General features: G+C 42.5%; 1 protein-coding gene across 3 annotated transcripts in view; it reads right to left on the reverse strand.

Annotated features, from left to right (window-relative positions):
* nab1b (NGFI-A binding protein 1b (EGR1 binding protein 1)) overlaps positions 1-17,500 on the reverse strand; it is a 30,669-nt gene that overhangs the window by 8,962 nt on the left and 4,207 nt on the right. For 2 of the 3 annotated variants that reach the window (XM_066641385.1, XM_066641386.1), the window contains exons 2-6: positions 14,833-15,191; positions 13,523-13,969; positions 11,741-11,874; positions 9,436-9,487; positions 3,443-3,565 (exon numbers count right to left, since the gene is read on the reverse strand). In XM_066641385.1, coding sequence (XP_066497482.1) covers positions 3,443-3,565; positions 9,436-9,487; positions 11,741-11,874; positions 13,523-13,969; positions 14,833-15,189 — 1,113 coding nt within the window. In that variant the 5' untranslated portion in view covers positions 15,190-15,191. The remainder of the gene's footprint in view (positions 1-3,442; positions 3,566-9,435; positions 9,488-11,740; positions 11,875-13,522; positions 13,970-14,832; positions 15,192-17,500) is intronic. The other variant, XM_066641387.1, reaches the window with a different exon arrangement.

Here is a 17,500-nt window from a genome sequence, read left to right on the forward strand (position 1 = left end):
TAAACCCACAACCTCCAAGTCCCTGGAGCTATGTGAATGCGACACTACCTGCTGCACCACCGTACCGTCCATTTGCAAATTATTTTGCACACAATTAAATTGTCAAACTGTGAAATAAACAGTAATTGTGTATTATAAAGTTTAGTCTTCAAGGATCCTTAAAGAAACATGATTTTTACTAAAGAACCCTCAAAGAACCCTACGACTAGTGTTCAAAAATGATTAAGTTTTAATATTGAAATAGAAATATAAAGAAGTGCTGTTTTAATTCTAGTTTACATTATCAATAAAAATGACAACAATTTATAACATTTCTATAATCACACATTGTTAATTTACAGAAAATAATTGTAATTTGGTCAGAGTTTAGATCTTTTCTTCAAAAGAAACAAAGCACAAAGCTGTGCTATAGTCATAGAAACTTTCATTAGTACAGTATGAAAGTCTGCAGGAATACAAATGCTATGTAAACACACACGATCACACACACACACACACACACCAGTGATCTTTTTAAATCCTTCTGACACAAATGAGTCATATCCTCATATAAAACTGTGAATCACTCTTCCCTTTTGACACCACGTTCATGTTGATGGCCCCTGATAAAAGCGAAATAACCATAAAGTCATTTACAAATCCAATAGACAAAGAAACTCTTTCAGCACTGATTTCTGCTCCACATTTAACCTATTAACTGCAGTCACCTGACGTAGAGCTCCCCTACCACCTTCCGCTCAAACAAAACCTTCTGCCTGATGCATGTTATAAACCCTTATACGCTTGTGTACCATCTCCATGAACAACTTTAAGCTGCCGTGAAGGGTCTACACCTGATGTTGGAACATTTCTGTGATGATACTGTGACATTCAGGCGCTAGAACTTGGATTACAAACGCCACTCCAAGGTTTTGCACGGGGCTCCATTGCACCACATAGTGTCGTTTTTGCAGTGCTGAGCGCAGAGTAGTTACATTAGAGGCCCTGTTCTCCCTGATGCAGCTTAGTGGAGCATCACGGTTTTTCTGAAGCTGTAATTTTAACTACTTAGCTCTTTGATGTCAGATATTTATTGCCATGGTAATGTCAAGTTGTGATTGGAAAGTGACAGTCTTAAGTTTTTTAAAAGAAAAATGAGCTTGGTTTGAATTCTATTACAGTAGGTGGTGACTTAATGACCTTTGGAATATGGGGATCTCGAGGTGAGATCAACTGAGAGCCTATAATGAGAATTCTGACATTAAACGTGTGTATATAGAGACTATACCATGTACGTGCAACTAAGCATTCTTTTGCCCACAGTGTGTGAATTCTCAAGTAGCTGAATTCACTAGTTATTAGGGGTGTTTAGCTCTGGACAGAGGTTTAAACACTAGTAAGGTTTTCTCAGACAATTTTGAAATCATCTACTTTGATAAATCTTATATTGTTCTCAACAGAATTGATGGGTTCTTAAGCCCAGAATTAATGGGTGCAAGACAGGATCACACTCCGGACATGGGGCTAGTCCACTACAGGGCATCACTCAATGGACGCTCACTTGCGGACAATGTGGAATAGCCGATCTCCCTGCCAAGATATGTTTTTGATATTTGGAGGAAACCAGGACATAACATAGACAAATGGAGATAACACACCAAGCTCTGTGAGGAATGTACCCAGGGTCCTACAGGACTGGGAGGTGTAGCAGCAACACTACAACAAACTGCAAGCCCAGGAACTGACATGCTGTATTAGCATAACAACAAGTTATGCTAATACGGTTAATTCATTTAGTATATTTACGTCAGGTGTAAACTGATTTTGGACTATTTAAGAAACCTGATTTCAAACTTTTAAACGGTAGTGGGAAAATATGATCAGAGACCTCCTCCTCTGTAAACACTTAACTGTGGATATATATTCAGCAAATTTATTTCGCAGAGCAACGTGGGTATTACAGAGCGGTACTAATGAGTGGCTCCACTGAGAAGCGCTATTAGATAAAACAACACCAGAACAAATAAAGGGACACATTTCACTGATCATGAACAAAACCAGAGAGCGCCAGAGAACTCTCAGAGCAGGATCTTCTGGGAGCTGATTATTGTTTTTCACACAGCAGACTGGCTGGTATTGGAAGTGATGCTTCCTTTGATTTGTTGCCTGTTCATTAGTGCAGACAGAGCAGAACCGCATATAATGCACCAAGTAAATTATAGTGTTTACTGAATAACGAGCCTTAAGATTAATAACTGCGGTAAACCTTGACGTTAACAATGTTAATTAATTAAAACTAAATATCTCATATTTTTGGGATTTAAGGACTATTTCAAATGTGATTTTGTGATGAGAATGGATAATTAGCCTCTGTCCTGTTCTCAGATTCTGTGTTAAACATATTCATCAGGCAGTTCCTATATTAATAATATAAATAATCCTATATCAGGCAGTTCCGAACAATGTGTCTGGTTAAAGTTTTGAACACCTGGAGGTTGTGGGTTCGATTCCCGCTCCGGGTGACTGTCTGTGAGGAGTGTGGTGTGTTCTCTCTGTGTCCACATGGGTTTCCTCCGGGTGACTGTCTGTGAGGAGTGTGGTGTGTTCTCTCTGTGTCCACGTGGGTTTCCTCCGGGTGACTGTCTGTGAGGAGTGTGGTGTGTTCTCTCTGTGTCCACGTGGGTTTCCTCCGGGTGACTGTCTGTGAGGAGTGTGGTGTGTTCTCCCTGTGTCTGCGTGGGTTTCCTCCGGGTGACTGTCTGTGAGGAGTGTGGTGTGTTCTCTCTGTGTCCACGTGGGTTTCCACCGGGTGACTGTCTGTGAGGAGTTTGTGTGTTCTTCCTATGTCTGTGTGGGTTTCCTCCTGGTGACTGTCTATGAGGAGTTTGTGTGTTCTCCCTGTGTCTGTGTGGGTTTCCTCCGGGTGTGACTGTCTGTGAGGAGTGTGGTGTGTTCTCCCAAAAGTGTCCATAAGTGTGTCCGTGTGAGTGAATGTGAATGTGTGTCGCCCTGTGAAGGACTGGCGCCCCCTTCAGGGTGTGTTCCCGCCTTGCATCCAGTGATTCCGGGTAGGCTCCATACCCACCACGACCCTGAACTAGATAAGTGGTTACAGACAATGAATGAATGAATTTAAACATGTAAACATAAGCTTAGTTCATTAAATATTTTAACTTTAAATGGCATATTATTTATTTCAGCATTTTGTCATATTGTGTGCCAATGAAAATGATATTTGAATGTGGAGAATGTGGAGAAGGAGAGTCTTGCAAATGGTCTCAGCTTTGAAAACGTAGTCCCAGGGTCCAGCCCATATAGCACATAGAGATCAGTGTGGATGACTCATGTGTGCCAGACTATGTCAACAAGTTGCCTATAAGCATTAACCTCCCACCCACACACACACACACACACACACACACACACACACACACACTCAAAGACAAGACACAGTGTCAATCACCTGGATGTTTCGACAAACTGTCTCCTCTCCTTTGGATCTGGCCTGGGCTAGCTGCTCTCTGAGCGTCTCCTGCCGCATGTGTATGGCCTGGAGCGCCTCCTGGAGGTCGAAAAATCCCTCCTGCTGGACAAATGTGGACACATAACATTCCCTTTATTCCATATATTCACAGTTACATCAGTTGGACTCCTGCCTCAGAGAACAACGTTGCTGCAAAGATGTTTTCTCTGATCACTGCCCTGGAGGTCTAACACTACATTTCCAAATGTTTGTAGACATCTACCCCTAGCACTGGGCTGTGTGGCAGTGCAACTGTGTTCTCTGAAGCGATGGAGCTCCATTCAATATGTTTGGGATGAGTTGGAGTGGAGTTGGGGTTTCTATGAACCAAACGATCATCCAATGTCAGTACTAAGGTAAAGTTCATGTGCCCAAACCTCTCTAAGAGATGAGTTTGATGAGCAGTTGTCCTCAAACGTGGCGGTAAAATGTGGCTAATGACCATGCTTTTGTGAGCTGTATTAAAAGCATTACAGCAGAAAGAGCATTAACCCATGACTCTACAACAGACCAAAGGTAAAAGCTTAGAATAAATGAAGCCACAACATTAATCCATTCTCAGAATTCTATGGATACAACAGACGATGACAGGAGCATTGGTGCTGGAGGTCTAGCAGGCGTTTGACATTTTACTGAATCCCTCACAATGCCGTGAGTCAGTTAATCACAGGGTGAAGAGCTGTTAATTCTTCAGCCATGAAAAGGTCACCTCAGATCTAATAAACGGCTTCTGAACCACAGGCTCTCCAGAGGACGAGGCTCACAATGGAGATGCTGAAGGTGTGATCAAGAACGGAGCCCCGAAAGGCTGAGGAGTTTTGTATGACACGCTTTATTACTCATTCCTAATGACTCGGAAACTGAGATTGAACTTGTCTAATGTTGACACATGGGTGTGCTAGGGTTACCATGGCTGCTGATCATGAACGACGCCCTCTGAGCGTGGGCTGTGTGTGTGTGTGCGTGTGAGGAACACGGGGGCGGGGCTGCTCTGTTGAATCACTTAAACTCTTTGCTTCAGTCCCTCACACAAGAGGTTACAATTATAAACTTCAAAGCTTTATTTAAATAACCCTTTTCGAGTAAAATACTAACGTCAACCTGCATTAGAAACAGCACAGTCACAAACAATATCAGAAAAAATTATTGTTTTCTGTGCCATCGTATCATATCGTTCGCGATAATATCGTCATGACTTTTAAACCGATATAAAAAAATATCTATATCGTGATATAAAAGTTATATTCTGACTTATTTACGTAATGACATCATACAGTTACCCATAATATGGCCTACATTCTTTACATGAGTTATTTAGACACTGTGAAGTGCAATGGAAAGTGGCTCTGAGGGGGATGAATTTGCACCAAAAAAAGGGGAGTGACTTCAGTTACAGTTTACAAAATAATTGTGGTATTGTGTAAAAATATATATTATTTAATTTAATTAATAGCAATTCATTCATTCATTCATTATCTGTAACCCTTGTCCAGTTCAGGATCGCGGTGGGTCCAGAGCCTACCTGGAATCATTGGGCGCAAGGCGGGAATACACCCTGAAGGGGGCGCCAGTCCTTCACAGGGCAACACAGACACACACATTCACTCACACACTCACACCTACAGACAATTTTGAGTCGCCAATCCACCTACCAACGTGTGTTTTTGGACTGTGGGAGGAAACCGGAGCACCCGGAGGAAACCCACGCAGACACAGAGAGAACACACCACACTCCTCACAGACAGTCACCCGGAGGAAACCCACGCAGACACAGGGAGAACACACCACACTCCTCACAGACAGTCACCCGGAGGAAACCCACACTCCTCACAGACAGTCACCCGGAGCGGGAATCGAACCCACAACCTCCAGGACCCTGGAGCTGTGTGACTGCGACGCTACCTGCTGCTGTTCACATCGCCAAGAATATCGTTATCTCCATAATGCCCTGAAAAATTGTGATATTATTTTACGGCAATATCGCCCACCTCCAGTATCTAATATTCACTGAATAAGCACTTCAGCACCAAGCCGCTCAAAAACTCACTTAGTATCAATGAAACACACTATATTTAAGTGCAACTTACTGCTTTTAAGGGGTTAAGTCATAGCTAGGGCTCTGACCTAGACTACCCCCTGCTCACATGGCAGTAGATATATCATTTAGCCACACCTCAACCGTAACCGAGCTCTGGTTTTTCCACAGTGTTAAAAAAAATTAAAGTGTTTCTAAACATCTAATCAAGCTGTAAATGGTGTGAGTGAATGGTGGGTGTGGTGGGTACAGAGGGTTTTCAGGGCTTTGATAGTGTCACAATATTCTCTGAGGTCTGACGTCTGATATCACGCCTCAGAACCCCGTCTTCAACAGCCGTGACACTTCTACTGCCTTTCTGTACAAACTCCCAGCTCCGGAAGAGGAGTCTCACTTGATCGGCAGCCAAGTTCTGAAAGAGTTTTCCTTAGCTCTTTTCCAAGATTTGTTCCTTTGATCTCTCACAGCTTTAAAAATAGTGCATTTTTAAATTTGGTACAAAGCTCTTGTTAATGCGATTAAACATGTGACCCTCTGCATTTTATTTTAAAAAAAACAACACCAAAAACTGTATTAAAACTTACTAAACATCATTTTAAAAAGGAATTCTGTTCAGAAAGTGTCTGATATCATTTCAAACCAAAAAACAGCAACACAACCCCTTTTCAAACTTAAAAAAAACATGACAGATTTAAAATGTAGTGCTGAAAATGGCCCTTTCCTAACAGCTGCGCCATGCACCGTGTCACTGTCAAAACTGCATTATTGAATTATTGTTATTATTTGTGCTTCAATAGCAGCAGCACACAATTACATGCCGTAATATAACAGCACACTCTTAGAACAGAGTGTCTGTAAGGCTTTGTGACTACCGTGAAACCCTTTTGTCTTTAATGAATCGCTTACAACAGGTTTCCATTGCAGAGAGAAACCATTTAACCAGGCAACAAACCACACGCACACTGACACAGTACTTCTGAGTGTTCACTGCTCTATACAACCACTACCTTTGATCAAAACATACACTGATTGGTTTTAAAAACGACGTGAAGAAATGGACTATATATAATTCACTACAGACATTTGAATGTATCAATGCTGTTGTGTACAGAGCTATTCCCTTATAGCCTTTCTACACAGAACTACTGCTTTTAATAACAACCCATGAGGAAATCTTTTAGAGTGCATTACAGAATCCCTGTTTATAGCCTTTTGAAAATGGTTCTAAGCCGTGGTACCCCAGGGGATGTCATTGGTACCTTCAGTAAGGGACAACAGTTGTGCCTTATTCTGATGAATAATTATTTGGACTTTTTATTTCTCTGTTTTAAAAAAGGAACGTACAGTTGAGACGTGAACCTGTATTCAGACGGCGTACACACTGCGAGGGCGTGGTTTAGTTTCAGGGTCAGTAAGTTGCTTCAGGGGTTTTTTTTCTCCTCCTCTGTCTGCTAAGTGTAATGATAAAACAGACCCCCTCTCACCCAGTAAAGGTGTGTGAGTGTGTGCATGCGCACGTACGTGTGTGTGTGTGTGTTGAGTGTGCTGCATGCATGTAAAGTCAGGTTCAGCCCAGTTTTTTTGAACGTCGTGCTATCTGCGCAAATGCATGGGCGTGGGTGATTCCAAGTGCGCCTACACAATGATGTCACATCTACCTCAAGACTGAAGGGGTAGGCGTGACTGAGCTCATTTGGACCTTGCCTTGTGAGCGCGTGTGGGCGAGTGGCTTATTCTCACTGGTGTGGCTGGGCGGGCAGTGTGGGCAGCACCGAGGCCAGACAGGGACAGGAGGGGGAGGGCTGTTCATTTCAGACACAACACCATCAACTGTAACAAAAAAAATAACCAACACTGCGAAGGAGCTCGGGTGGAAAATCCACACCGGTCTTCTCATGGTGCAAAAAGTCTGCAGCAGTCCTGCCAGTCAAATCTGCACCTCTTAACTGTGTAATTCAGGGCTGTACTTTTTATACGTGACGTCACAAATAGAGACAGTAAACCCCGGGTTGTGACAAGCTTAAAAGTGAGTAACTATTCAAATTAGGGGAAAACGCCAAGAGGTGCTTCTCAGAGGGTTGGAAAAATACTTTAACCCTAACATTTCTAACGTTGTGAATGATGACTGACACAGGAGCCCTGGTGTCAGTCTGCGCAACAAACTCACACTCCTCAAGAATGTGGTGAAGTGTGTGTAACTCCTTTTAACCCTTTAAGGGGCCAGAATTTCAAACTTGAATTACACACTTCTATAACTTGAGAACAGCACTTGCTTTGACTGTTAAGACATTTGGCAGACACTCGTATTCAGAGCAAATTCCAGCTGTAAACATGTTGAAGACGTAGGTTTCAGTGTTAGGAGTCTAGCCCAAATCCACCAACTGAAGAACTGAAGGCTGCATTGCTTTCCTTGGATTTATTGGGAAACCAAAAGGGAACAGTTAACCTCAGAATATAGAAAGCCTGGGTTTTATGCGGTTAACTTCACGCCTAAATTACCAGCTATATAACGTATTAATGTTATTATTTCTGATGACAAACAAGAGTCCTGAGGCATGACCGTAAATCAAGTGAATCAATTAGTTCTCTTCTTGGGGATGATATTGTATCCAAATATATGTGAGATTTAAAGACGGTTGCTTATTGATACTAACTTTTTAGGATGATTTTTAAAATGGTGAAAGGGTGGGAGAAAGTTTGAATTATGAATTAGAATCAAACATTACACAAAAATGCTTCAAAACCTATTTGTACACCAAAGATTTAAATCATTCAATCATGACATTTCATATCAAATCTCTCTGAAGTGCTTCAATCTTAATATCTGAAGTTCCCCTTAAGGTGTTTGTCATTTTACAGTGGTGCTTAACGAGTATGATGAAGTTGGTTTCAGAGCATTTGCATATCTGAGTCCATACCTCAGTCCTTTATTTAAACTCCCCCCCCACACCTCACTAGTGTTTCATTCACTGTAAGTCAATAACAGGTCTTATTATTGTAAATGATTCAAAACCACAACCTTTCCCAATTGGTCATGTGCCAGTGTTTATTAGCCTGGTTTCATAATGAGCCAAAAGGCAACAAAGGACTGTCCGGACGCCCAGTCCAAGCCTACGCTACTGAGGAGGGCAGAGTTGGAAACTTCTAGATCTGAAGCTCGAATAGCGGCCAAAGGTGTCATCCGGGAGCAATGAACGGACAGCTGCCACGAGCACAAAGGCCTACTGAGATGCAGATACAGAGCTCTCAGCACAGGGAAGATTACGCTCTGAAACACATGCCGCCTTATCCAGGATCACACAAGGGCTGGAAAAGCAGGACTTTAAGGTGTGATTAGAAGAATGTAAAACTCTCCCACCTCATTCTATATGTACAAAGCTTAACCTTTCCTCCAAATCATGACACGCAATCCTAAGGGAACCACCCCCCACCCCAAATCTTATGAACCCCTCCCACGCAGTTCAGCACACTGACAGGCAGCTATGCAAACAAAAGCCACACTGCCCCACCCAATGTCAATTCTGCCTCCTACGACAAGCTCCCTGCCTTCTGGTGTGAGGGGTTAACAGCGTGGGGGGTTAGCACTGTACATCGCTGCACGTTAGCAACTGAGCGACTAACGGAACACCACACAAACCCCACAAAACCTCGGGATTTGACCAGCCTACACTGGATCTCGACTATTTAGATAATGCTACATAAAAAGCTCCTAAACACAGTTTATTCCAGCCTTGAATCAGCCCTTTTCTTTCTGAGAAACACAGTCTCTTAAGTGTCTGATTCATTCTGAGGAATAACTGGGATTTCCAGCAAACGTCCGCAATCCAAGACCAGCATTCATACTGGAACACGCCTCACAGATTTAAACCCACATTTGTTGTGTGGCCAAGTAACTCACCTCTGTTTTAATCCTCTTTGGAGATGGTTCGTCTCTGTCTCCACATCGAGATCTGCACAAGAGAGAAACGAGAGTCATGTAAATGAGACAGACGTGTAAACCCAGGTCGTCCGAATGCCATAATGAACGCCTTGAACCCAAGACCTATTACCTAGCAATTACTACGACGCATTAATGTAAGATGTGTAGTTAGTGCAGAGTTTGAAAACACATACAAGGTCCGTGGTATCTTCAGGTTCATTCAAGATGGCGGTTAGACAGAAATAATCTCTTATTAAATTAAAATACCAAAGCTCTGGGCTAATAAAAATTGTTGTGTTATTGCTGACATTGCTGGCAACAGATTGATTCAGATCGGATGCAGCCTGATTCGTTAACCCCCCCCAAAAAAAAAACATTTCAGGAATGTCATATCCGCACACTTCCTCATGCATGATTTGATTTAGGTCATATGTTTATCCTCCTCTTAGTGCCTCTGACGCCATCTGAAAGGTGTGAGTGAACTTCTGAAACCAGAGGACAAAATTATGCAACACCAGGGTGGAATTTTCCATCTTCTGGTATGCCAGCTGTGCAGTGCAGGAAACACCTGGACACTACTTTTCTCAGATTAAGTCTTACTATCTGAGATCTAAGAAAGTGCACTCAATACACTACCCACACACCAAAGCACACAAGCGTGTATGCACTGAAAGAGGGACTCCTGCTTTAAATAACCTGCTGTTCTTAACAGTTTAGCATTAGCTGTTTCACGTACTTCTCCCTGAGACTGAAGAAGGGCTGATTAACGCGACTGAACTTTCTTCACCCTAAGCATTTTAATCATCTCAATCATAATAGGCTTCTTATCTCATTTTTTAAAAATATGTATTCCATAATCTAAGATTGCTAAGATTTCCAATTTCAACTGCTATCTAGGCCTAGCGCTATCTCACGATGCTACCAATCTGTAAAAGTAAATGTCCCCTTTGACATTTTGCAAGCTATTGTTTATTATACAAGCTAACAGTTGCCTGTTGTAACATGCTGAGTAGTGGGTAGACCAGCCTGACCCCACCGTTCACACTAGCAGGTGACAAGTCGCTTCCATCGGTCCAATTTTGTCTCCTGTGAACGCGTTCGAAGCTGCTTACGTTGTCGTGTGTGGGAGTGTACAAGGTCCAAGCTTCAAGGTTCAAAAGAGAAACAAAGGAAAATGTCTGCTACTTTCTTTCACACTTCGTTTTTCTTCAAATTGTCCTGATATGTTTTCCATGATGCATCATATAAAATGCCTCTCGTCCACGTTTAACACCACACTGTTGACAACAGGGACGGAAAGAGTAGAGGTCCTTGGACTGCCGCATCTACGATTGGGCCGTGGAATTTATTGGAGACAATCGTTAAAAATGTCACTACACTGCGTCATAAATCATTTGCATAAAGTTACGAAAATCTCAACTCAATTTGATGCTTGTCCCTCTGTCATCGCATACTCCTGCAGGAAAAGACTGGTTGCTTGTCGTTCTGTATGAACGTCCAATAAGAATTGAAGTGAGCATAAATGTTCTTCCTAATCATCACTCCTAGTCACGGACAACTGTGGCTTCACTGTGGACTGAACTCTCAACCTCCCAAAGATACTTCAGCTTGTTTCACACACAAAACCCAGAATGTTTACAGCATACTTTTGCTGTTGCTGTTAAGAGGCATCCATGTTTAATACAGAAGCGTTTCTCAGAAATGTATCAGCTTCTGTTCAGAGGTCTCCGGGGGACTTTTACCACTTCCATTCTTTTCTTTCTTAAAATGTGAATGTGGGAAATTAGGGTTTAGAATTGCACCATCACCCAGACGTAGGTTTATTTTTGAAGAGTGAATCACTATGACTATTGCAATTTCATCCAGGACGAGTCTTAAACCACATTTCGGACACTCGCCAGAAGTGTTCTGTGATCTTCCAGTGTAATATATATTTATTTTTGAAAACTAGTCCAAATACAAGCGCTGATGTCTCTTGTGAAGGTCAAATGAGTAAAGCAGGATGTGATAAAAAACGTAGCATTGCCTAAGAGATTTGTATCTCGGTAACAGTAAAACAATAAACAGGACAAACATGACGGCATGACGGTGCATGTGCAAGTCCTGGAGTCATTCAGGAAAAGCCTTCAGTCATGCATGTAAGGTTCAGAGTCAGGGATTCCACAACCAACAATGCGACTCCTTCTATGGAGCAGAAATCTCATTAAACACTGTCTGTACAGACAAAGTTCTTCATGCTACGGTGCTTGCATAAAAGCTACAGGAATGCTGGAGGAAGCCTTACTTGCTGGTTCTGTAGGTGTATTTGTAGGTGACCTCTCTGGAGACCTGTCGAGCGAGTCCAAATAACTCGTCTCTGCGTGTCAGCAGCGCCACATCTTTCATACACAGCTGTGCAGCAGCTTCGTTTACTGTCAACTGTGGGCACATATGTCAGAAACAGTTTATAATTTCACCATGGGACACACACAAAAGATCTGCACACTGTAAAAACAAATAATCCAGCAAAATGTAAGGTCAGCTTGGCTGTGAGTGTACAGTGTAAGTAACTTTGCTGTAATCCTACAACATTAAACCCATGATAACCCATAGACTGGGGTCCAGATCATCCTAACAACTGTGGAACTACTTTACTTTATGGATATTGTAGCTGCAGCTCTACCACAACAATAGCCTATTGATTCCCTGACTCCACCTCCTATAAATGCACCATCAGAGACCCACCAATCTGCATAATTTCTCACTGTGCTCTTACTTCTAAAGGTGTAGGAGGGGGAGTGGGCGTGAAAGAGGGAATGGGATGAGATTGGGAGCAGGAGGGGACTTGGAAGTGGGAGTGAGTGAATGTGGGGTGGGGGGGGGGTGTGAGTGGGAGAGGGAGAAAAAGGGGGAAGGGGAGGGGGGAGGAAGAAGGATGGGCAGTGGGAGATATAATAGCAGCTGGACAGGGACGGGAAGTGGGAGGGTTAAGGAAATAGGGAGTTGTACATGAAGTAATGTACATTTTGGCGTGTGAAACATAGCCAATAAAACATACACAGACAACATGTTAAAGCCAAAAACAGACACATGCTGTGTGCAAAAAGTGCCCTATTCACTATACAGTGCACTATTTCAGGGTTCTACCATTTTGTAGTAGTGTGCGAAAACATGGTGGACAATTTTCCTGGCACTCAATCAATCCCACAATGCATTGCAAACGTATATACATTATAGACAGTGGCTAAATTCAATCCACTGCACTTTTGGGTAAAAACCAGTATGAAACAGTGTCTGAAATCATTCACTAACCTCCTGAGTTCAGTTCCCCGCAACAGTGCACTGTATAGTGAGTGATATAGGGAATAGTGAATAGGGAAGCCATTTCAGACACACCGTGACAAACCAAACCAGAGGAAGAAAACATCACATAACATAATGATATTAAGTCATATATTCTAGTTTAGATATGTATTTTGCATTATTATGCTACATGCTAACATGCTATAAAACACAGAGCAGAGCAGTACATAAATGCAGTGTAGTTTGACCTGGTGTGAAGACACTTATTTGTTACAAAGACATGTCTGGGAGATGTCAGGGGGACGTCCAGACAACACATTGTCATTGAAAGTTATGCTGAGTCTCATGCTTAAAAAAGCAACAGGACAAACTTCTTAAGGGGGCGTGTTACTAAATTTTATTGACAGGCAGATGACTAAGAAACAGCAGTTTGAGATCTTGCAAACAACTAGGACAAGCCATAAATATATAAAACTGATTATATTTAATGATTATAATAACTAGGTCTCCTAGATGATAGTCATATGAACACTCTACAAAATGTAGGAATATTTATGTTACAAAGTATTCTGTAATTAAATGTATTTGGTATGAAATTAATATTTATGTAATGTTTATTAAGTAGAGGATCAATGTGTAGGCCACTTAGAAGTTTAAAGGGGTTAAAATAAGTGCAAAAAAGGTATATGAATGTATATGTGCTTATATCTGCTTAAGGAAAAATGACCATTCCCTGTAATATGGCCCTAAAGCTAAGCTCTAACTCATGAATTCCGTATTGTACCTCATGCAGAGTGAGGTGTTTTCCATCTTTCCTCTTGGAGTCGAAGCGTCCGTAGATGGCGCTGTATTTGCGGATCTCCTCCTCTCTGTGTGGGTCCTCTTCACTCATGTCGAAGATGTGGCTGATCATCTTGGCCAGTTTCTTGTTGCCCTTCAGCTGCTCTTTGACCTCAGCTGGGTCACTCTTACTTAGAGCCTGAGCCATTCTCTCCACACACTCTGTCACTGACTGGACAGCGGCAGCGTCCAGCGCCTCCAGGCCGTCGCGAGGGGATGAGGGAGAGCCCAGGTCCGCGGGGGACAGACTGTGCTCACTCTCTGTTCCATGTCCAACCCAAAAGCGTGGCTCTGTTCCACTCTGGAGTGGTGAGGCAGTGGCCGAGGAGCTTCCGTTACCGGCCTCGCCTTTTCCAGGGTCAACCAGGGCAGCGGCAACACACTTGGGAACCTTTAATTCACCAGTAAAATATCAGCACATTTCATAGAATTGTAGATTAAATGATATTAATAAAAGACTGAAAAATAGTTAACATCATGGTTTGCAATGTGTAAACATTCAGGCTTGGGGATCTGCACAGGGGTACCCCCCCCCCACCCTCAACTCTGAGGGACTCTTGAAACTAGGAAACCTTAAAGGTGGGAACATCTGGCAATGGGAAACTTCAGACTGGGTAAACAGGGAGGCCTTGCCCTTAAGCGAAGTAATGCCTCACATGATGCGGAACCTGAACACTCAATCCTTACCGTCAATTCACCAGACCAGTGTCTGTGTCAGACTAGTGTCACAATCACATAATTTCTTTGGTGTGGGTGCCATATTGGGTCCTGACTCACGACACAGTACTAATGTAAACAGATGAGAAAAGTTTCACAACATTCAGAAGCACATAAGCCCACCGCCTCTTTGCATCAGAGGATAAAGGTTACCATAGCGTTACATAATGAACAGAAAATGACTGTTACCCTCCGTTAGTCATATTAGCACTTTCATCATAGGATTTAATGGAAAAGTGATAGACTCTAATCCATTTGTCTGCTCTTGTGACTAAAACGTGTTATTTCACTTGTGTTTAGTTTTACTACAAACTACAAACACAAGTCATGTATTCTTTTGCCTCATTCTTTCCCCCTGTTTACAGGATAAATAATCTGGGTTTCCTAAGAGACCAGGACCCTGTTTCTCTGGTTGTGTCATCTGACATGTGGACAATATTCCATGCCATTTAGGGTCCAACACCACTTAAGTATATTTAGATGTGGTTTGAAACAAGAACATAATCACCAAAAACATTAATAATCTGAAATGAGTACCTTGACATGTGTCTCTCCACGGGCTCCGTTGCCGGGCAGCAGTGTGGGTGAGCCCTCGGGCAGTTTGTAGACGGGAATACTGCAGACAGGCAGTGACGTCAGGGGCTGGTTAAAGAGGGCGGGGTTGGTGACCCAGTCACGAAGTGCTTTCTGCAGACGTCGAACGTGTAGAGGTTTACTGGCCATTCCCACCAGTGCCATGATCTCCAAGAACTCATCCTCTCCGGCTTCACACAGCTGCTGCACATCGTCGCCGCCCTGCTGGATAAAAGCATCATAGTAGCAAAGGAGGTTGGCCCTCTGGAGGATACGGTAGAGCTGCAACTCCCCAAGGGTTCTGGGCAAAGTCGCCGCCATACCTGAGAGACGAGAGAGAACAAGAGTATGGGATGAACCAACCAGAAGATTGTTCCTTCAATCAGCAAAACATGGATACTAGAGTACAGTGTGAAAGTCTAGAGCAGTCCACTCAAAAAGGCAGTTTAATATAAGTCTGTTATTCAGTTTCACACAAATGCAGGAACGTGTTCACTCTTTGCCTTCATTAGAAACCTTTTTGGAGACTTCTGCAGAAATAATTTTTCACACCTGCTGCGCTTTTTTCCACACCACAGTTCAGTCTTAGAAGGTGGTTGCACATTTTATGATCCAAGTAATCCTAATGCTTGCCCTAAACCCTTACTTGAAGAGTGCAGTTTTATGATATTGTTTAAAAGGTGAGCAAAGATCATTTTGAAGGTGTTGGAGAGTGACAGCAGAATTGGCAGACACTTTGTGTCAAATTCACTTAGCTAGATTACCTACAGCCAGAGTGCAAATTATACAGTGACAGTTGGGGGGCCAACATTTCTCCAGGATGTAAAGGGAAACCAGTGCAGTGCTGGCACCAATTGTTACAGTCCTTCGAAAAACTAGCTGATTTTAGCATTCCTATGTATGCAACTGACAAAATCATTCATTCATTCATTCATTATCTGTAACCCTTATCCAGTTCAGGGTCGCAGTGGGAACAGTATGAGAACAGTAGCAGGTCCTTAAGCATATTACAGAATTCCTCCAGGCATGAATAACAGAACTATATCGTAATATAAACTTCTATAATTACAGGTAAGAAAAGAAGATCTGATGTTTTTACCACTTTTACCTCTTTTTTTGGGGGGGGAGGGGGTGGTCCTAGAACAATCGCAATTCAAACCAGGGCTACAGCATAGTTTTATCAACAAGTTAGAACAAGAACAGGTAACAATCATGTAAGTATTTCTACATAAATAACTAACGTGGATGTGTTCAGACACAGGAAAAGGGCACTTTAAGTGTGCATAGGGCGCATTCGAGTAATGGGACAGGGCATTTCAAGCTTATGTTGGAGTCCTTTCGCTTCCCCTTCTTTATGCTGTTTAATTAGTTTATGCTGAATCTCTTCAAAAAATTTAATAAAATTATTAAAGTAGCGAATTAATTTCTGTAAATTTGAAAGCCTGTTTGGACTTGGTCAGTACAAAAATAAATAATGGAACAAATATTTACTACATAAAAAAATCCTTAGTCCTTTATATTTTAGAAAATAAAAAGCCCTATGTTGACAACTACAGAGAACAGAACTTGTGGCATTGCAAGTCTGTGAGAGAACCCTGGTACTCTCCACTACGGTTTAAAACACTACTATAAAATGCCACTACAAAAGATACCACTACAAAAAGGCCAAAATAGTCCACTATGCAGAGCACAGGGCCAATGTTCAGCCAGGACCAGGGTGCGGTGGCGGGGGACAGAAATATGTGTCTGTATCTGTGAGAGGCGACTATAAGAACGCGCCTGTGAGACTCCTGGGCCACTGGGAGAGTCACATACCACACTCCACCTCTGCAACAGGCGTAGGTGGCCTGGCCCTAGCACAGCAGCACAGGCCATGTTTGTTCCCTCTTGCTGAGACCAGGCCTCCAACACTGTCCCTGACTCCCCAGCACTGTCCAGCCAGCGGCCAGCACACAGCAGTGTGGGAGTGGAACGATAGGTGTTTAGACGGAGAGAGGCCATGGCATCCAATTTCAGTTCCAGTCACCCACCACTTTCACAAAAAAAAGGATTCAGAGCTGTGGTTCAGTGTTAGACAGCCCTGGTCCTGGAGTACCTTCTGGTTCTAGTGCTATCCATGCTCTAGTTGCACTCTACAAAACTAACAGGGGTCTAGCATATTTATTATTAATTTTTAATATGTTTTCCATTTCTGAGTTCAAGCTTCAAGTCAGTTCACAACATTATTACACGAAAAAAGCTCTCTGCAATCAGTCTGTCTATAAAAATCATTTCTGAATTTTTTTTATTTCAAAATAAAAGTCTGGGTTACACCGCTGCCCTCTTCAGGGCTTATGTCTGTTCAGCACCAGTACCAGTGTTGTATTGTATACATGTTATATTAATTAGCCTTTTAATTCTGTTCATATTTTGTTTATTGTTTTAAGTTTAATTCTCTTAATAAATCCCCCAGCGTGTGCTCATATACTGCGCATGTCGTCACATGATTCTGGCCCATCCAATCTGCCAAATGGAAGCAAAATGAAGGAGAGCCTAAACACAGAAGCAAACCGAGCAGCTCATGCAGTGCAGGTCATTTGGACATGGTTTAACGTCCGTGAAAACAACACTAAACATAAAGAAGTCAAAAGTA

Source organism: Hoplias malabaricus, chromosome 12 (genome assembly GCF_029633855.1).
Source record: "Hoplias malabaricus isolate fHopMal1 chromosome 12, fHopMal1.hap1, whole genome shotgun sequence".
Classification (NCBI taxonomy): Eukaryota; Metazoa; Chordata; class Actinopteri; order Characiformes; family Erythrinidae; genus Hoplias; species Hoplias malabaricus.